At 52.5% G+C, this 26710-nt stretch overlaps 1 protein-coding gene across 2 annotated transcripts; it reads left to right on the top strand.

The window, feature by feature from the left end:
• The first annotated feature begins 5077 nt into the window (after positions 1-5077).
• Positions 5078-21510, top strand: RHOBTB2 (Rho related BTB domain containing 2). 2 transcript variants are annotated; one of them, XM_047855404.1, is made up of 10 exons: positions 5078-5640; positions 9678-9879; positions 10568-10671; positions 11189-11374; positions 12003-13024; positions 13337-13455; positions 15113-15263; positions 18744-18832; positions 19651-19756; positions 21059-21510. In XM_047855404.1, the coding sequence occupies exons 2-10, from the start codon at positions 9688-9690 to the stop codon at positions 21274-21276; spliced, it is 2187 nt and encodes a 728-aa protein (XP_047711360.1). In that variant the 5' UTR covers positions 5078-5640; positions 9678-9687; the 3' UTR covers positions 21277-21510. The 2 variants fall into 2 exon arrangements, with proteins under 2 accessions (XP_047711360.1, XP_047711361.1); XM_047855405.1 differs by lacking the exon at positions 5078-5640 and adding an exon at positions 8242-8374.
• The last annotated feature ends 5200 nt before the right edge of the window (positions 21511-26710 follow it).

The raw sequence follows: 26710 nt of genomic DNA, 5'->3' as shown, positions 1-26710 counted from the left end.
ATCTAGTGGTGGCTTCTGGTGTATTGTCCTGAGAAATCAACACCCCAGGAGACTTGGGGTGGATCATGCATTTTCCCAGTGGCATTAGTGGTGGTAGTATTTGCAGCTCTTAAAGCATATAAGCCAACAAGTGCTCAGGTTTCTCTGCTGAGCGAAGAGCTGCTTCAAAGCTGCAGTCTATGCTGCGTGGAGGCCTCAGCCAGCTCTGGCTTCCTAGGAGGCAGGGCTAGGGTGGAGGGGCTTGGGTGAGTGGGCAGAGGGGTGTGCATGCTCAGCTGTCTGCCAGCAGGGGCTGGCTGCAGCCTGGCCAGGCCAGACTGGGAGTAGATTCTTCAGCTCCTGGTTTGAGCATCCCCACCAGCACCCACACAGTGTGGTGTAGGAAGGTTGCAAGGGGCTGGGTGTGCTTTGAAGATCCCAAGCAGAATTCTCACTTGTGTTCCTTTCACTGCCTCACCTGTTTGTTCATTTTCTCAGGAGACCCACTGGGCACCAGGGCCAAGGTGGGCATGGAATTTTCCAACCCTGGTAGGTTAGACTGTCAGAATTCCACATCCTCTGTGCTGTCTGATCACCATAGGGGACCTAGGTAGCATAGGCACAAGTGGGGGTTGAGTCCCACTTTATCCCTTCCCATCCCTTCTCTCTCTCTCTCTCTTTATTTTTAAACTTTAGTTAATATACAATGCAATATTGGCTTCAGAAGTAGAATTTAGTGATTCATCACTCACATACAACACCCAGTGCTCATCACAAGTGCCCCCCTTAATGCCCATCACCCATCTAGCCTATCTCTCACCTACCTCCTGAGTCCCCCTTTACACAGGGATACTGAGCATAAGTCTGTGACGGGGAGCAAGCAGAAATGAAGGAAGAGTTAGAGGGATCACAGAATCTCTAATCTCAGGCCTGGAAGGGGCCATGAGAAGATCACCTGGCCATCCCCTGTCTTCTGGCAAGTAACATTATTCCAATGGGAAACTAGAGAGATTAGGTTCCTTGCCCAAAGTCACACAGCCAATTTCTGGTAAAGGGGAGACTAGAACAAAGGTTGGCACAAATTACTGCAATGGCTGCTCCTCTACTTTGGTTTTTTTTTTATTTGGGACTCTTGGGGATCCTACTGTCCACATCCTTGCCCTTACTGGGCTTGGTGGGGAGCCTTCTCTTGCCTTAGCTTTTACCTTATTGTCCCCTGTCCCTGGAGGGCTGTCACACAGATGCCCCTCCATTACCCTTTAACCTGCTTCCAGAGGTATCCAACTGGCCTCTCCAAGCCCTCCCTAGATTATTCCTTATCTCTCCTAAAATTCTAGAATTTTCTTTGGCTGAACTGGTCCCAAGATTGTGACTGACCATTTAAGGAAGCTGAAAGTGGGAATCTCTGCCTTTTATTATGTTTCCAATTCCTCCCTCCTCGCTCCGCCCCCAAATATTTCCCTCTTCCATTCTAAGCCTTTGTGGCCATCAGCTGGTATTTTGCTGAATCCAATTTGGGTCAGGAGCTTCTTCAGGAAGAAGGATGGCTAATAAAACATAGGTCTTCCATGCTAGGAGCCCTTATTAGATATCATTGCTGGATGAACCTGACCCAATCCTTGTACATGAGAAAACAGATTCAAAGACAGGAGGGAACTGTCTAACGTCGCATAGCTGTGTGAGGACAGAATCCAGGCCTCCTAGTGGACAACGGACTGTTCTTTTCAAATTACCAAAACCAGTTCAGAATGCGCAGCATGGGATGGACCATGAACCCAGTTCTTGTCCCTCAAGGAGCCTCTTGATTCCCTGGGGTGGCCTCTGTCTTGGCCTCCAGGCTGAGTGTCTCAGCCCAGTGGGCCTGAACAGAAGGAGCCACACTCCTGCCCTGAGTAGATCCTCTGTTTTGGGCTGACTGACCTGGGCACTACTTTGGGTAACTTACAGCTATTTATTACTTCTCTCACAGTCTTCCCCTGGGCTGCCCCATTCACTTCTGTCCAGCCCAGCCAGGAGCCTGGAGGGAACACAGAGCAATGGCTACCCAAAGACAAGGCCAGTACAAGCTGTGGAAGACCTCTCTGGACAGCATGTGAGTAGCCACTGGGTGGTGTCAAGTCCGTCCTCTTCAGGTTCCCCACCCAAACATTCATTCATCCATCAAGCATTTATTGAGTTCCTATTACATACTAGTTGCCAGACCAGCAAGAAGGAAGCTCTTGAACAAGCATGGTCCCTTCTCTAAACAGTTCTCAGTACTCTGAGGGAGAGAGAGAGAGACCCAATGATAGAACATTGTGATTGGTATTATTAGGGGAGCACAGAAGAAGGGGAGGGAACCTTGCAGACTTTTAGGGAGTATTCATGGTAGGCTTTCTGGAAGAAGTGACATCTAGGCTGAGGCTTGAAGGATGAGTAAGCATTATCCAGGTGGAGGGATGGGAAGGAGAACAGTGTTCAGGCTGAGAGAACTGTTTGAGCAAAGGTGCAGAAGGGTTCTGTCTCTTGTGAGTACCTGGTGGTGTCCCCTGAGCCCTGGGCAAGGAGGCTGAGAGACTCTAGACTTTCCAGATTTGGCTCATTCACCCTGACCAGCTCTGCATGTTGAGATGCCTCTGCTTTTGCTCTCAGCTGGTCCCAAACACAGGGTGGCAATGCCATGTGGCCCAGACTGCACACTGCTGGGGAGGGGGCAAACTTTTATGTCAGAAGGCCTGTGGGGTGGGCTTTGCAGAGGGTTGAGTGTTCCAGGAGAGGGTAGAGAGAAGAGAGACCAGTAGCCTACAAACCGTAGAAAGGCTGGAGCTGCCTGTGAAACAAATGGAACGTGCAGGGTGGAGGAGGACGCACCAAACAGGGTCTGCAGAGCTTGGGCTGGCACTGAAGAGGCGCCTTCAGAGCCACAGAGAGAGGAGGGCTTGTGGCGTTGGCTGAGAGCCTGCTGCATGGGTGCCTTCTTGAGAACCAAGAAGGAGAGTGTTCTCCCCAAACTGGGCCTCCTGCTCACCAGCTTCAGAAAATGGCAGCTCGTGATGTCCTTGAGGAGGGTGGTTATGGGGCTAGTTGGAGAGGGTGCCTTGTGGGGACAGGCTCAAGGGGTTTACGTCACTGGGAAGGAGGAGTCACAAGAGGGCTTTGGTGAGGGAAGGGATGTTGGAGGAGGCTCTGACTGGGAATGCTGGAGAGGTGGTGCTATCAGGGAGGACTCTCATTTCAAGAAAAGCTGAGAAAGAAGATTGTGTGCAAAAAGCAAGACAGGGAATTAAGTTGTTGTCCCTCAGCGGGAGACCCTGGCTCTGCCTGAGGCAGTTTGCCAAATGGGAACAGGGGTGCAATTTCATTTGGCCAGCCTTACACCTTTGAACCCCCACAGGGTAGCCCGGTTGGGCAGGGGCGTTCACAGGCTCAGCTGGCTCTTTTCCCAAAGAGGGAGGAGGCATTGGCTCCATAGAGGCAGGCCTAGGCGCCCATGGTTTTGGGCAGAGGGCAGTTCTGTTTTCCTTCTGTGTTGTGTGAAACGTGAAGCCAACAGGCTGGCGCTCTGGAGCTGGGTGGGGGCAAGCGGGTGTCAGTGGGAGAGGCCATGGCCTCTGTGGCACCCACATAGAGATGTCATGCTAGGCTGTCCTCTGAGGCAGGGACCTCTAGCACACAGAAGATGGGCTGAGGCTCTTCAATGCCAAACATGTGGGAAGAACACACCTGTACATGGTTAAGTTTCTTTCCAACGCGTGTATTCCAACCAATACTTTCTGTTCTTATGGAGACTGAATCCTCACTAGAGGGGTCAAGCGGCACCCTCAGTCATTCTTAACCTCTTCTCCAGCTCTGGGTGGATTCAGAAGGAGCAGGGGTAGCATCCCCCACCAATCAGGCACTTATTGAATGAACACGGACCAGGCCAGAAAGCACATTTATCACAAATACCTTAATGGGCAGCTTCCAATTATATGCATTCATGGATGGAAAGCATGCTTCAGAGAATACAAAATTCATGTTTTATTCGGCTTTTTTTTTTTTTTGGCAATGGATTTCTCTTCCTGATCATATCTTGCATAAACTAGTATTAAAGTGGATTTGCATTCTCAGAGCACAAGCTGGAGGGGGTTAGGTGGGAGGCATGTCAGTCTCGACTTTAAAAATTGTCCAGAGGTTATGACAAGATGGATCAAACTGGACTGAGGTGGCTGCTGTAATTACCAGTAGTCAAGATCATCATAATCAAACCAGCCTTGAACATATAAACTTCCTTTGGGGACTGCTCATATTACAGATGTCACCCCTTATAATCTCTTTGTTTTACAGAGGAGTAAATCGAGACGGAGAACTCAAAGGTGTCTTAGGCACTGTCTCTGGGGCTAGTGTCTTCATGGCATTTCTTTTAAGAGGTCAGAAGATACTGGTAAACTCTAGGTGGCAATAGGATGGGGGTGGGATGGAAGCAGAGACTGCTGAAGAGGAGGAGAAGATCTCGATGGGAAAAGATACAGGCGATACAGTGACCCACTCTAAAACTCATGTGCCACAGCAGTCGGAGGCACAGACTTTAGCTGCACGGTGGTGACCAAGGGAGGAAGGCCCTCAAGTGTATGGAAACACTGTGTTCCTCTCCCCAGGGCCTGTATGGAAACGCTGTGTTCCTCTCCCCAGGGGCAAGGGGTGGAGGCCTGGGTTTAAGGGACAAGGAAAATATGTCAAGTTCCCCTTCCCTAACCGGCATCCCTTCCAGGGCTAAAACGCGTCTCAGAGTTCTTTGTCAGCCTCCCGGAGGAAAGGGGAAAACCCCGTGGGAGTCCAGCGAGGTATTGCCCCTTGCCAGGTAGAGGGAGGAGACCGCCACCGGTGGTGAGCCGAGACCCTCCCAGCCGCGTGCCTCCGGGCGGGGGGAAGGGAGGGAGGGCGGGAGGGAGAGAGAGGCCCCGCGGGGCGGGGCCGGGGGCGGGGCCGCAGGGCACCCAATCCCCTTCTTTCCCCGCCCCCTCCCCGCCCCCAGACCCCTTTCCACCAACCGAGCTCCGCGGTGGGCGGAGCCTGTCACGGCCGTCGCCCTGGGTGCGATTTTTTTCCCCCTTCTCTTCCTCCCTTTCTTTTTTTTTTTTTCCCTTTCCTTTTTTTGTGAATGAAAAAAGGAGGTCGTGAGCGGTCCCCGGGACTGCAGCGCTAGGCGTCTTCGCGGCCGCGCCTTCGGAGCGGGCCGGGCGCGTAGCGGCGGCGGCCTCGCCCCTCTCCTCAACTGCGCGTCGCTTCCAGCCTCCGCAGCCAGAGGACCCGCGGCGGCGGCGCGGCCCAGCCGCCCGAGGTCTGAGCGGCCGCGCACAGCCCACTCCGGCGTGCCTCCATGACATTGGGCGCCCGGGGCGCGGGGAGATGCTGATCCGGAAGAGGCAATGGCTGCAGTGCCGCGCGCGCGGCCGCTCCCGGCCCGCCGTCCGGCCTGGGCTGCTCTGTCAGAGTTTCTGATCTAGCGCGACCCGGGCCCGGAGCCTGTAGCAGCAGCAGCAGCAGCAGCAGCAGCAGCAGCAGCAGCAGCAGCGCGGCGGCGCCGGCATCGTCCTAACTTGCACGCGCGGAGTGACCCCCAGACATTTCACTAAAATGAGCGTGCTTAGCAGGAAGAGATGTGTTCCTTACACTAGAAATTACCCCGTCACATGTAGTGGTGTAAGTAAATGATTAATTTCTGTTATGGCCGGGTTGCCAGCTACCTGGAAACGCGCCGCTTCGCCCTCCTGTGCCCTCCCGGCCCTATCTGCTTCCCTTCTGACATTCCCTCCGCTCCCCTTCTCCGCTTCGGTATAGCTTTGGCTGTTGGGGTCTCGGGGGGCGTGGGACTAACCGTTTCCGGGCTTTTCTAGGGAAAGGCGGATGACTTGATTGCCTTGGCGTGTCGTGGCCTTCCCCTCTCCCCATTTTAAAAATAAATTATTTTTATTTCGTGTGTGTGTGCAGAGCAGCGTGTCAGGAAAAAAGGTCCAGAGTGGTGGAAATGTTTCTGTTAAAAACCAATGGAATTTGGATGTTTTGCTCGCCGTTCCGGACATGTTTCTTTCAACCCAACTCCATTGCAGTCTGTGCATCAGAGTTCTGGCAAACTATGGGAGAGATGCTTAGCGTTGTTTGTTGATGTCTGAGAAGGCTTTTTCTTGTGTTTAGGTTTGCATTTTTTGTTAATATGATCATTCAAGATCCCTTTGAGTCTTGCTGCCCATTGGATCTGCAGGAGGGATTCATCTCCCCACCTTTCCCAATATTACAATGTCAGCAACCCACTGGCAGCCTCTTTTAATTCCAAGGCCACCCTCTCTGGTCTTCTCTTCCCGATTCTCCCTTCGTATCCATCCTCCTCGATTTTTACCTTCATTTTCAGGATATTCCTCCCTTTTGCATTTTGTAAGATGCAGGATGTGGGATATTGGTTGCTAGGAGACAAGCCAGGCTCCCAGGGAGATTCTGTTGTTTCCTTGACAACCAGACTAGGGCAGCTACAGATGAACAAGCCTCCTATCAGCTGTGGGAGGGAAAGGGGGGCTTTTCTGGGCTCTGCAAAGAGTGTGTGTAGGGGTGTGGGGGTGGGACTGGGAGCCGCTGAGGGTTGTAGCTAATCTGAGCACACCTTGCCTTTTGGCCTGGCCTGAGTACAAAGATCTAGGAGAACAGTGGATAGGAGGCTGTTTGTGGAGAGAGGGACAGGGATCATGGGACAGGGTGGGGAGGGAGTATCTATGTGATTCTGGGATCACTGAAGGAGAGGAATGAATTGGGGGTTGTGATACCCAGGGCTGGATGGCAAGGAAGCCATAGTTTATGGTGGTTAGTCTAGAGGCTCGGAAAGAATGAGGATGTGGAAAAGTCTAGAGTCATTGAAGGAGAGTGCCAGGGAAACGGAAATTGAGAAGCTCATTGAATGGGTTGTATCATCATACATCAGCAATGGTACAGTAAAGTAGCAATATTCTAGAGCAAAAAAATTACATTACTGGTGGCTTTGGCATGCTGTCTCCAGTGCAGGATCCACCTTTAAGATGGGCCTGATTCGACTAAGAGTTTTGTCTGCTGGCTTAATTGGGCCAGTCTGTATCTTAAAAAGAGATAGAATTACATATATAGATATGTAATCTAGCATTATATAATACCAGATTACATAAGAAGACAAATACCTCCTTTCTGCCCAGACTCTCTTGGCACGAATTCACCACGATTTGGGAAACTTTCTTCCAAAGCCCTCATACCCATTTTCCAGAAGGGCAGACTGATGCCTAGAGAAGTGAAGTGATTTGCCCTTTCCTGGGTATGAAGTTTCCTAGAAATGAAGTCCCGCAGTCAGGACAGGGGTGGAGTGGGTGAAAATGGTAAAAATAAGGAGGAGGTCCAAGGACAAGCAGGGGAAGGCTGCAGAGCAGCTGAAGAAGGGATGAGGAGAGGCTGTCCAGCCTGAGTAGCACCCAGCAGGTCTGCTGTCTAAACTCACAGCAGTGTTCCTCTCCTACTTGTTGGTTGGCTGTCCCCTACTTAACCCTCGAGGTGCATGAGGTGTGCAGGGGTATTTTAATCATAAACTCTCTGATTTTGAACTTGCATTGCTCTGCTGGTGTTCTGGCATCCTCCTCGCCTTCCAGATGCTCCTGAATTGAAGAACTGATGCCCCTCTTCCATGCCTCCCCATCCCCCCTTCTGCTTACACACCCACATGCCATTAGAACCTAAATTTGAGAAGGAAGTTCTATGGGCTAGTGGGTTTTAGTCTCCTACAGCTAATCGTATTTGTATTTGGGATTCGGTCAGTTTTGTTCTTCAATTTATAGAACAGAAACTACAGCCCGGATGATTCCTTCCCAGTTGTCTGACTTGAGACCAGGAACCATCAAAGTGGGGTTCCTGGTCCTCAGCTCAGGAGAGAGCAGGGCGGAGGCAAGGTGGTGGTTAGAATAATGGCTGCCCCTGAGGAGGGTGAGGTGGGTAGAGGAGGCAGGAGGAATCCTGCTGTGGAGAGCGGGGAAGGACTGCATGGAGACCCCTTGTTGTTTAGAGTCCAGTTCCTGTAAAATTCCAAGAAGGAGGGGGTGCTTGTCTCATTGAAAAGTCCTTGCTGCACTTTTTGCTTAGGTTGCTGAGATGTATCTACTCGCGCAAATCCCAGTTGCCATCGTTACTTGGATATTTCAGTTCTGCATTCCTGCAGGCTGGCATCCAGTTACAGCCCGGCAGGAATGGAGCTGCTTTGTTGCTGCTGGTGGCCTTGCTCTCTTGCTGGATGGCTCAGCAGTGAGGGCACCTGGACTGCCTCCAGGACTCTTATGAGCTCAGCCTTCCTTGGCCTAGGAAGGAGTCCTCCAGTGTGCTCCAGCTCCCGGCTGACTTCGTGCACCCAGGAACTGTGAGCAGGCCAGTGACCTAGGTGAAACTGAGTTTCCTAATAATGCCTGCCTTGCCCAACCCCATCCCCCTCCCCTCTCCCCTTTCCCCTTTCAGGAGAGTAGATACCACTGGGCGACTGCCACCCAAAGCCCCCTAAGCCCTCAAGCTGAGGGGCCCTTCCTGGTGACAGCTTTTAAACACTGATATGACACTTCGACTACCAAAGGGCATTCTGTTTGTTAATTTGAGCCATCCCTCTCTGTGGGTGGATAAGCCCTCCCTCTGTGCCCAACACAGAAGGAAACCGAGGCAAGCATTTGCTTGGACATTCCGGTCCAAGTTTCTGGTCCTCTGCGTCTCCCAGCAGTCCCATCACCCATGCAGCCAACTGAGTGAGCACCCTTCCAGGAGCGCCAGCTGTCTGGGGGCTTCCAGCCTGAGAGCCCTCCTCTCTAGGAATGGGGAGTGTGGAAGGGGGCATATCTCCCTTTCCCTGAGGCTGCCTGCAGGTGCTTTCAGGGCACACCTGAGTACGGGTGGCCAGGCCCCCTGACCATGGAGTATACAGTCACAGGCCCATGTTTATCCCCTCTGCCATCTCAAAACTGGGCCTGCAGCCGTGCGAGCCATCCAGGCAACATGACAGGCCCAGAGGAGGGGACGGGAGGCCCACGGGCTGCCCAGGTGCGTCCAGGAGCCTCTCCAACCCAGAGGGACTGGGAAGAAAAACTCTGGCATCTCCCTGAAAGAGGCTGAGGACTAGCGTTGAAGGGGAGCCACAGACAAGCCAGGGTTTGAAAATCTACCACCAGGGAGGGAGACAGGCAAAAGTGGAGGCCAGGAGAGCTGCCACCCAGCTTTGACAAGTCCATTAAATTTTAAAGTGGCCCTACCCTCAGGCATGCTGGGAAGGGGTGGGGACCTGGCCAGGACTCTGCTTCTCTCAGCTGTTTGTTGTTCTGCTGCCTAGAGGAGGAGAGCGGATGATGAGTGCGCTTCCCAGGCGGACTCTCCTCTTCCTGGGAGAGTGGGGACAGGCCCGAGGCAGGTTCTGCCTAGGGTTCTCTCACAGGCCTCCCCCAGCCAGGAGCCCAGCGGGAGGATGGTGGCAACAGGAGGCAGACCAGTGGTTGATGTGGTGGAACCACTCCTCTCGGCCTGAATGGGCCCCCCGTTTCTTAGGCCCCACAGAACTATTGCCCAGATGGCTGCCTGCTCCTTTCTCTCCCTCTCTGCTCAAATGCTGGCATAGGGGCCGGTCCCGGCTGAGGAGAGCCGCTGGCCCTGGCCCTCAGGGGGCTGGTGTGTGGAGCCACCTTGACCACTATGCTCCTGTTCCTCAGGTCCCAATTAATGGATTCTGACATGGATTATGAAAGGCCAAACGTAGAGACCATCAAGTGCGTTGTGGTGGGAGACAACGCGGTGGGCAAGACCAGACTCATCTGTGCCCGGGCCTGCAATGCCACGCTCACCCAGTACCAGCTGCTTGCCACCCATGTGCCCACGGTTTGGGCCATCGACCAGTATCGGGTGTGCCAGGAGGTAAGGCTGCAAGGCCACTTGGCTGGGGGTCCCACCCTGCGTATCTGGGCTTCTTCCCAAACCATGGCTCAGTGTCTCCAAACTCGGCCGGGCCTGTGCTCAGCTCACAGAGGCCCCCGGGGATGGGGTGGAGGCAGCTGAAGAGGAAGGAGCCCCTGGAGAAAGGTCTGAGGTGAGCCCACCCCAGCGAAGGGATCCTTAACCATCTGGGGTTTGCCTGGCCGGGCTGGTGCCTAAGACCCAAGCTTTGCCTGGGACGCAGCATCTTGTATAATCACAGCCCCCAGTAATGGGGAGCACTGAGGGGAGGGAGGCGTTGGAGAGCTGAGGGCAGAGAGGAAGAGAGAAGCTGTCGGCCAAGACCAAAATCAGAGGCTTGTTATTTGCAGGTAAAGCTGGGAACGGGGCAGGCCCCCTGAGCTACCTTCCACACCATGACAGTCGGCCCTCTTAGAGTCCCTTCCCGGCTGGCCGGCTTAGAGGCCGCTCTTGCCATTGAGTCTGCAGAGGTGGCCCCTGGATATAGTGCTGGGCAGGACACACAGACAGAGGTATTAGCTCTGTCCCTCCACCCCCATGCTGTCTGGGACCCTCAGGGCTGAGTTGGCACCAGCCTGAGCTGACTTGTGGGGGGCCCCTAGAACTATTGCCCTCGATTCCCACTCCTCTCCCCTGGCCCACCCCACAGGTGCTGGAACGCTCCAGAGATGTGGTAGATGATGTCAGCGTCTCCCTCCGCCTCTGGGACACCTTTGGAGACCACCACAAAGACCGCCGCTTTGCTTATGGGAGGTAGGTAAGGCCTCTGGTTGCCTACAGGAAGCCAAGTGGGTAGGTCCCTCTGCTTTCCTAAGGAGGGAGCAACACTGTGGAATTTAACCTGGGAGGAGGGAGCAGAGAAAACAGCATGGCAAACCCTCACAGGGGAGGCAGCCCGGGGTGGTGGAAGGAGCTGGGTTTGGAGTCAGGAGGCCAGGTTAGACTCTAAGCCTGCTACCTATCAGCTCTGTGACTATGAGCAATTAGGGGAGCTGTTCTAAATGATTTTCTCAGCCATGGTTTGTGAAATGGTAATTTCTAAACTGTAAGATAGCTGTGAGGTCAAAACGAGGGTTTTTGAAAGCTTTCAAATGCTACATTAGAAGTGCTGTCATAATGCATTCTGTGTAAAGTCATGTGAGCAGATACATATGACAGATGTGGGACTGTAGCATAGCGGTGGGGTGGGTATGTGTGTTCTCCCTTTTTCCAGGAGCAGGTAACCTACCACTAGCTTTCTCTGCCCATAACCTCACTCTGCCACCCCCAGATCCGATGTGGTGGTTCTGTGCTTCTCCATTGCCAACCCCAATTCCCTCCACCATGTCAAGACCATGTGGTACCCAGAAATCAAGCACTTCTGCCCCCGAGCACCTGTCATCTTGGTGGGCTGCCAGCTGGACCTGCGCTATGCTGACCTGGAGGCCGTCAATAGGGCCAGGCGACCCTTGGCTAGGTGAGGGGTGTGGGTGCCCAGGGAGGGGGAAGAGGAAGACAGAGGGAGGGGGTGCATCTCCATGGCTCCCTGTTCAGCTCTGATGGAATCCACTCAGCCTCATACCTTACCCTCCGTTTGAAGCAAGCCATATAGGGGGCCAGAAAGAGTTCCCATTCATTTATTCATTCATTCATTCATCCATTCATTTATTCATTCATCTCTTATACCTTGTGTGGGTAATACTGGGCTAAGCACTATGGGAGAGAAGGTGAAAAAGAGGTAGTCTTTGCATGAAAGGGGCTTATGATCATGCTGAGAGATGAACTCGATGTTTGAACATGTTAAAAACCAATGTGGAACATTGTGTGCTCATTGCCAGAAGTTTCTGGCAGCGGGTGGGACGGGGGCTCTGGCAGAAATACGGAAGCCTTCCTGCAAGAAGAGGGGATTGGAAGGGGACTTGAAGGACTAGTAAGATTTGACTAGACAGAGGAGGAAAGGGCAGGAGTGGGGCAGAGACAGATCTTGAGCAGAGAATCTCCAGCCCCCTGGAGAACAGGCAGGCTCTGGAGAGCTGCCTCTCCCTGCCCCGCCCCTCCTCTCTTCCCCCACCAACATGTTTAGTTTTCCTTCTTGAACCTCCCAGGCCCATCAAGCCCAATGAGATCCTTCCCCCAGAGAAGGGTCGGGAGGTAGCCAAGGAGCTGGGCATCCCCTACTACGAGACCAGCGTGGTGGCCCAGTTCGGCATCAAGGACGTCTTTGACAACGCCATCCGCGCCGCACTCATCTCCCGCCGGCACCTGCAGTTCTGGAAATCCCACCTCCGCAATGTGCAGCGGCCTCTGCTGCAGGCGCCCTTCTTGCCTCCCAAGCCGCCTCCCCCCATCATCGTGGTGCCAGATCCCCCCTCCAGCAGCGAGGAGTGCCCCGCCCACCTCCTGGAGGACCCGCTGTGCGCGGATGTCATACTGGTGCTGCAGGAGCGGGTGCGCATCTTTGCCCACAAGATCTACCTCTCCACCTCCTCCTCCAAGTTCTACGACCTGTTCCTCATGGACCTGAGTGAGGGGGAGCTGGGGGGCCCCTCGGGGCCAGGGGGCCCCCGCCCAGAGGACCACCGGGGTCACCCTGATCACCACTACCACCATCACCACCACCACCACCATGGCCGGGACTTTCTGCTTCGGGCGGCCAGCTTTGACGTATGCGAGAGCGTGGAGGAGGGCGGGGGCTCGGGTCCTGCTGGGCTCCGCGCCTCAACCAGCGATGGGATCTTGCGGGGCAATGGAACAGGGTATCTGCCAGGGAGGGGTCGAGTACTGTCTTCCTGGAGCCGAGCTTTTGTGAGCATCCAGGAGGAGATGGCTGAAGATCCTCTGACCTACAAATCCCGGCTGATGGTGGTGGTAAAAATGGACAACTCCATCCAGCCGGGGCCCTTCCGGGCTGTTCTCAAGTACCTGTACACCGGGGAGCTGGATGAGAACGAGCGGGACCTCATGCACATCGCCCACATTGCTGAACTGCTTGAGGTCTTTGATTTACGCATGATGGTGGCCAACATTCTCAACAATGAGGCCTTCATGAACCAAGAGATCACTAAGGCCTTCCATGTCCGTCGGACCAACCGGGTTAAGGAGTGCTTGGCAAAGGGCACCTTCTCAGGTACGGATTGTGCTTAGGAACTGACTGCCAGAAGGCAGGGAAGTTCCCTCCAGTTTGCCTTCTCAAGAGTCCAGGTTGGTCTGATTAGCATTCTGAGTCATTCGTCTCAGCTGCTGATGTCCTGGAGATGTGGTGGCTCTGCTCCTGAAGCCTAGTCCCCCAAGCCTGAGAGCTTAGCCTGGTCACGTAGCACTCCACAGCCATGGCTTCGGAAGGAAGTGGGTTGTCTGGGCACGGTGGCAATCTTTGGGGTTGGTTGTCCCACATTCTTTCACCACATCCTCACGTGATGCCTCTTCTCCTCCTGGACAGATGTGACTTTCATCCTGGATGATGGCACCATCAGCGCCCATAAGCCCCTGTTGATTTCCAGCTGTGACTGGATGGCTGCCATGTTTGGGGGGCCATTTGTGGAGAGTTCCACCCGGGAGGTAAGGCCAGGATGGGACTGGGTGGGAGGGAGAGCCAGACCTACACACTTTGCACCTGAGGCAGCTGCTATTTATTGGTACTTTCTTCGGCACCGACTGTGTGCTTGCTAACCGCTGAGTGACCAACTCCAGAGACGTTTGTGATGAGATGGTTCCCATAGCCAAGGATTTTACGATATATTAGGGAATTATAGTAACATCTTCACTCTATGGTTTAGAAGGCACTTTTGATACATTATCTCCTGTATCACCTCACACATATGGCATAGTGTTCCCACTTTATAGGGAAAGTGAGGCCCTTGAGGAGTTCAGCGTCTGGTACAAAGTTATGTAAGTAGAAAGGAGAGGTTCGGACTTCGAGACTTCCAATTCCTTGGCTCTATACATTGTATTTTGCTTTCTCCCTAACACATGTGAACCAACTGGAAAAAGTTCTGTGTATCCTAAAATGAATCCATTATTTTTTTTAAGGTTTATTTTTTTATTTTTGAGAGAGAAGAGGGAGAGAGCATGTGTGTGAGAGAGCAGGGGAGGGGCAGAGAGAGAGGGGGACAGAGAAACTGAAGCAGGCTCCGTCTTGACAGCAGAGAGCCCATGTGGGGCTCGAACTCACAAACGGTGAGATCATGACCTGAGCCAAAGTTGGACACTTAACCGACTCAGCCACCCAGGCGCCCCTTCTCTATTTTCTTTAAGCTCCCGTACCGTTAATTGTCCATCACTCAGCCTCGCAGTTAACAAGGTACAAGTTTGTGCAACCGCACGAGGTTCGGAGTATCCACACAGTTTTCTCGACTGGTCTGGGATTTCTTTCAAGTGTGGGGACCGGGTCTTGCACTTGCGCCAAATCGTCCCCACCCCACCCCACCCCCCATCCACACTGGTCCCTCAGTAGAGCTCACCAAACACTTGAGCGAAAGACTGCACTAGGACTAACACAGCATAGCGTCCTGTGACACAGAATAGGAATTTCTTAACATTTCTGGGAAGGAAGCCCTTCCGGAAGGCTAAGTGGAAGGATTGAGATGTGAGTTGGTCTCTGACCCTTGAAGCGTGAGTGGGATTGGCTTCTGTGAGTGTGAGACCAGGCGCTCCCCGGAGCCCCAGGGGCGGCCAGCCCTGCGCACTTCTGGGTACCATAGAAGCAGCTTCAAAGCTCCAGACGATTTGCACGCCGCCTGGGGAGACTTGTGCCTGATGAGAAAGCAGTTTTTGTTGCAGCACTGCTCTGAAGAGATCCCAGGGGCCCAAAGCAGCCTCTTCAGGCAGCCAGAGAGAAGCCGATCCCGCTCGCACTGCCCTCTGCAAGGCCAGGAGGGGCTGGGGTGTGGGTTCAGGTGAAAGGGAGGATTCCTTCAAACACCTTCCAAGCCAGCATGGCTTTGGAAGCATGCCAGTGAGAATCTAGGTCCCGTTAAAAGCTGTCAGAGCCCTGCTCACTGGTGCTGTCAGCACATGGGCTCCATGCAGGGTTTTGCTCTGGGATGCAGGCCTTTGAGGGCTTCCCGAGTCGGTACAGGGGCAGCGGCGGGATGGCTGGCCAGCCTGGGGGAGCCCGGCCCGTGTGGGCCAGGGCCTTTTGAGTTTCTCAGACCTGAGTTCCTCCTTCCCAAAAGCTGGACCTCACTGAGGCTCTCTGTCTTCCTTCCCCCTGCAGGTGGTGTTTCCTTACACGAGCAAGAGCTGCATGAGGGCAGTGCTGGAATACCTCTACACGGGCATGTTCACCTCCAGTCCCGACCTGGACGACATGAAGCTCATCATCTTGGCCAACCGCCTCTGCCTGCCACACTTGGTTGCCCTCACAGGTACTCGAGGATCTCCCTGGGGGAGAAGCCAGGGAAACCCCCAGAAGTCATTTCTTCTCTCGCCTGTCTCCTCCCAAGGGACAGGCTGCTAGCACCAAGGGAATGTGTTTACACCCAGTGAAATATGTCGATGCGTATTGGGGTTTGGAGAGGACACAGATGTAAAGAAGTGAGAGAGACGTGCTTGGTGGTGTCACATTGTAGGCTCTCCGCGAAGGGTTTTGGGCCCAACCGTCTTGTCTCCAGCAGATGACAGCGCCTGGTGTTCTCCCAGCTGGGTCTCACTCTGGCAAGCTCAAGTCAAGAGGAATAGAACGCAGTTCCTCACTCCCCATCCCCTCTTGGGTCCTTCTCCTCCTCTGCCTTCTTTCTTTTCTCTTCTCTTCCTTCTTCTCTTCCTCCTCCTTCTCTTCCACCTTCGCTTTCTGGTTCTTCTTCCAGAAACAGACAATAAACATTGACCTGCCTAGTTCCTTGAAAAGACCATGAGAGCTCAGCTTTTAGAGAAGGCCAAATGCAGAGGTCCTCGGGATGGAGCAGGGCCTGAGGCAACAGGGACACTGAGCAGCAGGCTGTTGGGGGCCCAGGGGCTGCAGGACAGGAATGGTCCAGATGAAGGGGGTCTGGGGCCTGTGATGCAAGCAGGCAGAAGGCTCCCGTTGAGGTTGGAACTGGCATTTGTGCTGTGTTGGTGTTGGTGTTGGTGCCTGTGCTGGTGTTGATATCGGGGTTCATGTTCTTGGGCAGGTCAGGGGGCAGAGAGCAGGGCCTAAGATATTGAGCTGAGACTAAGGGAAGGACCTAGCATTAGAGCTGCTGGGGCACTGTACAGGTGATGAAGACTGGGACTTACAGATGAGGAAAACGGCAAAACCGTGATGAGAAATTAGTTATAAATAAGATGGGGCTTGGTCGTAGGAAGAAGGAAGAAATCGTCGATCAGAATTGGAATGTTAGGGGCGCCTGGGTGGCTCAGTCAGTTAAGCGTCCGACTTGGGCTCAGGTCATGATCTCGCGGTTCGTGAGTTCGAGCCCCACATCGGGCTCTGTGCTGACAGTTCAGAGCCTAGAGCCTGCTTCAGATTCTGTGTCTCCCTCTCCCTCTGCCCCTCCCCTGCTCATGGTCTGTCTCTCTCTCTCTCTCAATGATAAATAAACGTTAAAAAAAAAAAAAAAGAATTGGAATGTTAGTTGGGAGCCTAGTTGGAGACACAGAGGGCTTTCGGGTGGGGAGCAAGAGAGAGGCTTCTAAAGATCACAGCTGAAACAGTAAGTCCACCAGGACTCCCTGTGAAAAGAGGTGTGGTCTTCACAGAGCACAGACAGCTCCCGAACTCTTGGACCGAGTAATTCAACTTTTTTGAAAGACTATCTCCAAAGAAATGACCCAAAGGCAAAATACGTATAAAGATATTTCTGTAAGTTTGCCTTATCATGGTGGGCAATCAGAAACAAGTGAGCCATCAAAAATGTTACACTGCACTGTCACATGGAAAGGCTTGTAGAAAATACCGTTGAATGACTCGTCCCGGGAAATGGCCCATAAACACTACAAAACATACAAGCATGTGTTGTGTATGTACCTTGTCACGGATTAGCAGCAAGTGTTGAGCGTGGTACAGTTGGTGATGCTTTATGTTTCATGAGGTATGCTTTCTATGAAGTTATTAATTCAAGCTTAAAACTTCTTATTGTTCAGTATAACATAAATACATGAACTATATGTTTAGCTTCATGAATTATTATAGACTCAAATGACCCATATCAGGAGCTAGGCCCTTGCCAGCCACAGCAGAAGCCCCCTGCCTGTCCACCCGAGTGCCGGGTCCTTCTCCCTCCTCAGGAGTAACACTTTACCTATTAGTCTTTTTTAGGGTATTTTTTATGGCCTCACTGCCTTACTCTTCATAGTTTTATCTTCTAAGTGTGCACCCTTAAACACTATAGCATGGTCTTATTTTTTATATGCCTTTTAAGTTTCTTCTAATCTAAAGGTTCCTTGTCCATGATTTTTTTCCTCCCTTGCAACTTATCTATTGGGAAAAGCCCACTGATGTTCTAGAAAATCTAGATTTCACTGATTGGTCATTGGTTCTAGAGGCTAGATCAGATTCGTATTCAATTTTCTTTTGCTAAAACTACTTCATAGGTTGTTTTTGTTTTGTTTGTCTGTTTGTTTGTTAAGATTTTATCTTTAAGTAATCTCTACACCCAACGTGGCATTCGAACTCACAACCCCAAGATCAAGAGTCACATGCTCCACTGACTGAGCCAGCCAGGTGCCCCATTTCTGTTTCTCATCAAGAAGCTTTCTCTCTTTTTGCGATGTTAGCAGCCACTGAGTGTCAATGGGTCCGCTGACTTATTAGGTGTTGTGAAATGGTAATATTCCAATTCAGGCATTCCTTCTTTATCTGTTGGAATCCTTCTAAAAGGAGAGAAGCTTCCCTCCTACTTTTTGTTTACCGAGTAGTATGGTTTCATACAGGAGGGGCAGGTGGATGCTTGACTGTTTCCTCTTCACTGACCAGATTTCAAGATACATTTGGTTCCCATCACCTTTGGAGAGTGCCCCGTTAGTTTTTATTTTTAAGGATTACTACCAACTTTTAGATTTGAATGTACTTGATCGGTTTCAAATAATTGCAGTTATTTTATTAACGCTAAAGTACTGCACCGCACCTTTGGCCAGCAGGGATCTCTTCAAGTTGGCATCGGAGTGCGCTTTCTGGTTATGTGGAATGACAAGATGTTCCAGGTTCATTTTGTACATTTCCTGCCCTGGACCTGGAATCAGCCATTTCTCTAAGAAGTCTGCTTCTTATAGGAAATGGTATTTCCAGGCTATAATCTGTGCATGAGGGATGCCCATTACCAATGTATCATTTTGAGCTCTTGTTTCTAGGTTTTTTCATGGACTGAGCTGGGAAGTATATTTTAAAGATACCTCATGAGTCTGTACTGATACAGTTAAACTTCAGGATTAAGAGTGTTTACTTTTTCAATGTAAATGTTTTAACATAAAATGTAAGGTTAGTACACAATTTGTTCTAAAATCTAAATTAATACAAACACTTAGGTTTAATCCATAGTTCTAATTTGTAGTTCTTGGCAAAAGAGAGAACTCTGAGATTTACTGCCATCTCCCGTCCGTGTCAATGGCTGGTTCCACTGGGGGCTTTTACCCTACATATATCAGACTACTGGGTGCGACATACGTAGTTTGAACAATTCTCTTACATGGTCCTGACATTCACCTTCACTCCCCATCCCCACTGCACTGGGAAAGTCTTGCTGTAATCCCAATTTCCTCACTGGTGGGAGCAGACTTAAATTGGCTATGGCCTTTCTCGGCCTGTTGGGACTTCCACCTGGCCTCATCTCTCTTTGCCCTGCAGTGGGATCCCTGCTGGGGGGTATAAATGAGTACAAATCCATTCATGTGGTTCTTCGGCTAATTCTTGGCTGTGTGTGTCACAGAGCAGTACACAGTGACCGGGCTGATGGAAGCAACTCAGATGATGGTGGACATTGATGGAGATGTCCTTGTGTTCCTCGAACTGGCTCAGGTATGACGGCTGGGGAAGGGATCTCTCCAACATTCTTGACTCTGGGCTCTGTATGCTCATTGGCAGCGACTGGGGAAGCCTGGGAGGCGGTGGCAGGAAGGGAGCCCATTTGTAGATTTGGTTCCCTGATTCGGCAGAGCCCGTCTCATCCTTCCTGCAAGAGGATACACTCTGACATGCCGAGAGGAGAGGCTGGCCATGGCGGGAAGGGACTGAGGCATCGTGCAACCATAAGGCAGGGGAAGGAAGCCCAGTCTCGCGTGTAGACATGGTTTCAGCCTGCCTTCGGTCATTGAGGACCCTTCCTCTAATATTAGCTGCCCACCCCCTCATCCCCAAGCAAACAAGCGAAATCTCCCACTTCGGCCCTCTGAGTGTAGGAATTCTACCACCAGAAGTTAGTTGATGAAGTTGGAGTTGCGGCTCTGAGGCATTTAGACGCAGCTGGGAAGGTCAGCTCTCTAAGCCTGGGTGTCTACACCTTAGTGCAGACTGCTTTGGTCCCTGACGGGAGGAGGGGGGCATCTCTGGGGTGGGATCTAAGGAGGACGGACACGGTAGGAAGGCACCACACACAGCTGTGGATGTCCTGGATGCTGGGGACAGGACAGAGGTGACGTGATGGTGGTGGTGGTGCCAAAGAGCAAAGTAAATGTTTTCTTACACTTTTGCGTGGGTTTGCCTCTTGAGATGGGCCCTTTACAACTGCAGGGCCATTGCCTGTCTACACCAAAGCTGTGGCTCTGAAGACAGCACTAGGTGTCTGTGCAGACCCTGCCCTGGGGTTCCAGCACAGATGCTCTCCTGTTTGTCCCCAGTTCCACTGTGCGTACCAGTTGGCCGACTGGTGTCTTCACCACATCTGCACCAATTACAACAACGTGTGCCGCAAGTTCCCGCGAGACATGAAGGCCATGTCCCCAGGTGAGCATCTCCCGCAGGACCTTTGCTCCACCCATCTGCTGAAGGGGCTTCAACCTGGGTCCAGATCTCTGACTCGACCTGAGGGCATCTGATGGCTGCCCAAGATCCTTGGGCTGAACTTGACCTTGCGGGTGGGGAGCAGCCTGCAAAGGTGTATCCAGCCAAGCAGAGGGAAGCCCAGGCAAAGGACAGGGCAGCTGGGGACGTTGAGCGATTCACTTAACTTCTCTGGGCTTCTATTTCTCACGAGTACAAAGAGGGTGTTGGACTTTCGGTGGTTTTCAGACTTGGGTTTTTTTGTGTGTTTTTTAGTTGTTTTGGCATTTTGGTATTTCAGACTTGATTTTTTTTTCTTCCAGCGTTGGTATTTTTCAGACAAGACTCCACAATAAGAAATGCATTTTATGTTGGGAGCTGGTACACATATAAAAAACTATACAAATTGTTTTTAAATGCTGCTCATGACCCACCATGTTGATTTCACAACCTAGAAAGGGCACAGCTTGGACAACACAGGTCCTGGTATCCTCTGAGGTCCCTGCGGTCCTACCTCTGCTTAATGAATGTCTTGAAGTCCTGGTGCCCGAAAGGAATTGCCCGAGCCCCGGGGAGAGATGTTTTGGCCTCCCCAGGTTCCTGCCAGCCATTTCTTCAGGTCTCCACGGGGCACCCTCCACGCTGTGGTGCCCTCCTCCCTGCTGCCAGGCTGTCCCTGCACCCTCCCGTCCTCCTACCCTTGGTCTCTCCTTTGCACCCTTGTGGCATTTTCTGTGTAGGGCACAGCTCCAGCCACATCACTGCCCTGGTCTAAACCTTGCATGCCCCCTCACGCCTTCCAGGATCAGTCCGAACCCCTCAGCCTAGCCTTTCCTTTAAAGGCTGACCCTCTTTGTACTCCTGCAGCCCTCCCTCCCGATGCTTCCCTCAGAACCCAGCTCCACCAACTACTTGTGCCATGCCCAGCACCCTGCTGCCCTCCTCCCTCCTCGTGCTCCGTCCCAGCCTAGTTCATTGCCAGGGCATGTGAAGCCCATCTGGGTGTGCCCTCTGCCTTTAAAGTGCAGCATAGTGGAAGGACCTTTTCCCAATGCTGTCGGCCCCACTGCTGGCATTCACTTTCTTCAGAAAGCCCTGCACCTGCACCGGGGGTTCTGAAGGCAGGGCTGATATCCGGATGGGGGCCGCTGCAAGTCCCCATGGCAGTGTGGGGGCCACCGCGGGCATCCCTTGGACACCCTCCATGCCCCAGCCCTCCTCTCTCCCCTTCTCCTGCCCTCTAACTACGGCCCTACTGTTCTCCAGAAAACCAGGAGTATTTTGAGAAGCACCGGTGGCCGCCTGTCTGGTACCTAAAGGAAGAAGATCACTACCAGCGGGCACGGAAGGAACGTGAGAAGGAGGACTATCTCCACCTGAAACGGCAGCCCAAGCGGCGGTGGCTGTTCTGGAACAGTCCGTCCTCACCGTCCTCTTCTGCGGCCTCCTCGTCGTCCCCATCTTCCTCCTCGGCTGTGGTCTGAGACGCTGCCACCCTCTCCTGATCCCGCTGCTGTTCTCCCCACTCGCCTTCGCCCCTCTGCTCTTCTGCATCGCCCCCTCCACCTCCCAGGGACAAGGGGACCCGCGTAACCAGGACCCTAAGGGCAGGGCTGTTCTCACCAGCCAACACAGCTCAGCAAGAGAGGAGGGGGGCCTTATGGATCAGGACAGGGACCCCTGCCGGGGTCCCCAGTTCCAAAGCAGGGCAGGAGGCGGACGATTGCTGGGAGGTGGGGAGCAGGGAAGGAATGGAGAGCTCTGGCATCTGACTCTGGGTTGGAGAACGCTGGCACCCAAGCGAAACTCTCCCGGCCATGAGGCTATGTGTCTTGGTCTGCGGAGGCGGCCCCCTCCCAGGACGCGGCAGCGCGCAGGGAAGGTCCTGTCTCTCTTGGCCACTTTTTTCCATCAATGGACCTGAGGGTTGCAGATGTTTTGTGGGCATTTCCACACGGCGCCTACTCAGATCCTCACTGGAGAAGTCAGGGTAGAAATTAAGCCTCCAGCCCAACTCCAGGCTTCCACATCCTGGGGTGCAGCTGCCGAGGCCACAGGTGGAAGGCTTGCACTCTTGCAGCCATCCCGCCCTCCCTAGGCGGTAGGCATCTGGGCCTGATAAAGGATGACAGAGACTGTTCAGAGCTTCAGGCCTCGGAGCCGTGCCTCTTGGTGCAGTGGGAAACCTCTCCCTCCCCCATCCCTCCCCACTCAGATCCTGAGGTGGAAACCAAAGGAAACAGCTGGGACAGGGGGAGAGGAGAACGTGGGTGGTGGGGTCTGGGCGCAGCAACCCCAGGCTCTCCTGGGCTCCTCCTCCTGCCTCTGGTTAGCATGGCTTCTTAGCACGGTGGGGCCAAATTAGCAAAAACAAAAAAACAAACCCCCAAACAACAACAAAATCACCACCAACCAAAACACTTTAGCCTCTCTATTCCCTCAAAGGAAGAAAAATACAAGAAGATCCTGTATAGCTTACGCACAGGGGCCTCCATGTTTGATGACATAGAAGTTTAGGTTGTGGAATTGATTCAGTGCCTGTCAGGCAAGGACTTGTCACCGGCTGTGACTGAGGATGCCCTGGCCCTGCAGGCTTGCTCAGAGGACAGCAAAAGTTCTGACTTAACATGCTGGGATTGAGGCTTCAGGGGCAGGGGCGGGGTGGTCTCAGGGCTCAAACGTGGCATTGGACCCCTACTTTGCCCATCTTGAGAATCAGTTATCCCCCTCGACTTCAGAGAGTGACTTCACAGGATGTGAATGTGTTGGGGTTAAAGGTCAGGGGAAAGGACACCAACTTGGAGAATAGGAGTCCCTATAATGAGCACAGGACATAACCTCACTTAGCGGTGGTTTGGGGTAAAAGGGAAGGAGGAGGCAAAGCAAGGTCAGTCCCAGGAAGAGAGGGACAAGACTGGAGGATTGTGGGGGTTAAGACAGCAGCTTGCAGCTCCATGGGGAAAAGCTGGGCCACAATTGACCTCTCCCTATTTCGTGATCCTGACCCATATTTCACCCCCACACCATTTTTAGACTTAAAAGTCAGAGTCCCGCTGATGATGGGTGGAACCCTGGGGTGGGCTCCACCAGCAAGACCCTGGCTTTAGGTCTGGGATCAAGCAAACCCAGAAACCGAGGAAAAGTCTGCAACAGCTTTGTGGTGCCAAGACCTAGAGATCTGATGGTAAGTCATCAGGAGAAGAAGCAGGACGTGGCAGGTCTGGAGTGGCCATGACCTCTGTTGTCTGAGCTGCAGACTTCTCCAGAGCTGTGGCTGCCTCCCCTTCTCTAGGCTGGCTGGCTGGCAAGCCAGACCTGTGCTCCTGCCTGCTGAGTTCTCACCCTTGGCTTCAGGGCGAGGTTGACTTGAGCCAACGAGCAGGGGCAGGAGGGAGTGTGCAAGGGGGGTGCAACTCTGCACCTTGGCTCTTGGAGAAGGGAGCCAGAGGTGGGGCCCAGGGCCTCCCAGGAACTCTTGATGAGAGGGAGGACAGAGACCTCACGTCCAAGGGGAGGGGAAATGGGTGTCTGCGAGCTTGCAGGGCTGAGCAGTGTGGCCCACTGATGAGGATGCAGGAAGGCCAAGGGGAGGGAAAGTCAGGGTGGCCCAGGAGGTGCAGGAAGCCCACAGCAGAGGAGCCACAGGACCACCCCAGCAACCAGGGTGGGCTCACCCCTCAGGGACCCGCTGCCTCTTCCTAGCTGCTCTGTGGGAACCCAGCAGGCCCAGGGGCAAGCCAGAGATGCCACCTGGGGAGGCTTGGGGGAGCCAGACCAGGGCTAGTGTCCTCCCAGGGGGAAGGGAAGGAGGAGGGGCTTAATTCCAGTCCCCCAGGAGACAGGAAGGGCAAGTCACAAGAACACACACCCCTGTACTTGTGTCACTCAAAGCTGCTTTAGTGGAGACTGGGAGGGTGGGGGAGAAAAAACACACACACCTCTTTTTATATAAGGTTTCATATTTAATTTGGTCATGAATTCATAAATACATGAGTATTTTGTACCTAATGGCCTTCCTTGTATTGTTTGATATTGTCCAACAACCTCTTCAAAGGTGGCACCTTCCCCTGGAGAGAAGCACGAAAGAACACCAATCACTAATGAAACACGTATCAAGTGCCTATTGAGCGCCAAGTGCCATTTGGACTGGATCGGCTTCGTCCTCTGACGCAGCTTACCTTAAATGAGTAAGCATGACAAACACTGATGAGGCTAATCCTTTGGATGGGCGCTCAAGTCCTCTTGGGAAAGGGACAGGTGAGCTGAACCTTGACTGACAAAAATTCCTGGCTCCTCCTGAAGATACAGTGCCCCACACAGAAGGGACAGCAGAGGCAGGAAACACTCGAGTCTTCCAGGAAAGGGAAGGGACAGGGCGGGGCCTCTGGAACGAAGTGGGAGAGAGACAAACAGCAAGGCTGTGAGGGTTGTGCCCCCACAGAACTCTACTAGAACACCGAGACCCTGAAAGTGCCCAGACGTTCAGGCGATTCCAGTTTGGGTCCAGCCATACCAGTCTGGGGACACACAGACCTTTGAGATGGAAAAAACCAAGAGCCCCAAGCATGACCTCTATAACATTATCCTGCCATGACTGGAATATAGATATGCTGGAAGGACTGGAGAAGGAAAATGGGGCTGAAGGGTTACTCCTGTGACCTGCAGTGACACATGACATAGAACCTATTTGCCGCTCAGATCTAACCCATCCCCCGCCCCCACCCCATCCATAGTTGAGAAGGAGGCCCACGCCTGACTGCCCTCAGTGTGTTTGGGAGCACCCAAACACAGGGCTGCATGTGGATACCACTTCCCCTCACTCTCCTTACTTGGAAACATCTGCCTAGAAATAACATAAATACTCATACAGCCACAAAATTATCATGTTGAAAAGAGTGGGCACTTTAGAAGTTTATGGTCGTCTAATCCTGGAAAGCGCTAACTGGGTATGAGGGAGCACCGAACCCACCAGTGCCATCCCTAGAAGTGGGCTTTTTCATCTTCCCCCTTTGTATTCCTCATTTCACGGTGGCCTCCTCCCATTCAGGTGACTTGGGTAATCCAACTAATGAGTACATTTCAAAAGGTTCTTCATGCTCATATAAATCTATACAAAAATATAAAAACGGAAGATACACATCTTGTAGCCTTAATAGTTACACATAAGTAAATGCACACATCCGACATGACTGCATCTTACAATATAATAAATGCAAGTAAAACGTGCAACGCTGTTAGGAGGACAAAGTGCCACGAATTGAAAAGAATGCCACCCTAAAACAACTCGCAGTGCACATGCAAACTTGAGCGGGCATTCCTTGGAGATACTGCAGGTTCGCTTCCAGACCACCCGGATAAAGTGACAATCACAATAAAGCTAGTCAAATGAATTATTTGGTTTCCCAGTGCATCCAAAGTTATGTCTACACTATACTGTAGTCTATTGAAATGTGCAATAGCATTATGTCCAAAACGATGTATTCATTAAAAAATACCTTATTGCTAAAAAATGCTAACCATCATCCACGCTTCCAGCGAGTCATAATCTTTTTGCCGGTGGAGGGTCTTGTCCCTATGTCAGTGGCTGCCGACTGATCAGGGCGGTAGTTGCTGAAGGTCGGGGTGGCTGCGGCAATTCCTGAAAATAATACAATGAAATCTGCCGTGTTGATCGAGTCTTCCGATTTCCCTGCAGCCTGCGATGCTGTTTCATAGCACTTTACTCACAACAAAACTTCTTTCAAAATTAGAGTCAAGCCTCTCAAACCCTGCCGCTACTCTATCGACTGAGTTTATGTCATGTTCTGACCCCTCTGTTGTCATTTCAAGCATCTTCACAGCATCTCCACCAGGAGTAGCTCCCACCTCAAGAAACCATAGTTTTTGCTCATCCAGAAGGAGTAACTCCTCATCCGTTCAAGTCTGCTCACGAGACGGCGGCAATTGAGTGCCATATCCAGGCTCCTCTTCCAGTCCCGGCTCTCTCGCCGTTCCCCCCGACACACACCCACAGACACCTCCGCCACCACAGTCCGGAAGCCCTCATGGTCCTCCATGGGGGCTGCGATCGAATTCTTCCAAACTTCTGTTCATGTTGCTATTTTGACCTCTTCCTGTGAGTCACGAATGATCTTAATGGCACCTAGAATGGTGAGGTTTCAATTTACTTTGCCCAGATCCATCAGAGGAATCCCTGTCTGCGGCAGCCATAGCCTTACAACATGCATTTCTTAAATAATAAGACTTGAAAGTTGAAATGACTCCTTGACCCATGGGCTGCAGAATGGATGCTGTGTGAGCAAGCACAAAGACCACGTTCACCTCGTCGTCCATCTCCATCAGCGCTCATGGGTGACCCGTGCACTGTCAGCGAGCAGTGGACTTACAACACTCAGTGAGCAGAAGTGTGGTCATTCAGGCTTTGTTGTTCCATGTAAAGAGCACAAGCAGAGTGGATGGATTTAGCATCATCCTTATGGGCCCTCAGCCTTCCAGAATAGTTAGTAAATGAGCACTGGCTTCACTTGAAGTCACCAGCTGCCTGTCCTTTGAAGCTTTGAAGCCAGGCATTGACTTTGCCTCTGTAGCTGTGAAAGTCCTAGGTGGCATCTTCTTCCAACAGAGGCTGCTTCACTACGTTGTAAACCTGTTGTTCAGTGTCACCGTCCTCATGAATTATCTGAGCCGGATCTTCTGGAGAACCTGCGGCAGCTTCCACATCAGCTCCTGCTGCTTCGCCTTGCACCTTGATGTCACGGAGACAGCTTCTGTCCTCAGACCTCATCAGCCAACCTCTGCCAGCCTCAGACTTGTCTCCTGCAGCTTCCTCACCTCTCTCAGCCTTCACGGAATTGAAGAGAGTCAGGGCGTGCTGGATTAGGCTTTGGTTTAACAGAATGTTGTGGCTGGTTTGATCTT

This window comes from Prionailurus viverrinus, chromosome B1 (genome assembly GCF_022837055.1).
Source record: "Prionailurus viverrinus isolate Anna chromosome B1, UM_Priviv_1.0, whole genome shotgun sequence".
Lineage (NCBI taxonomy): Eukaryota > Metazoa > Chordata > Mammalia > Carnivora > Felidae > Prionailurus > Prionailurus viverrinus.
Note: the sequence above shows the minus strand (reverse complement) of the source record. Positions and strands in the feature narration are given on the sequence as shown.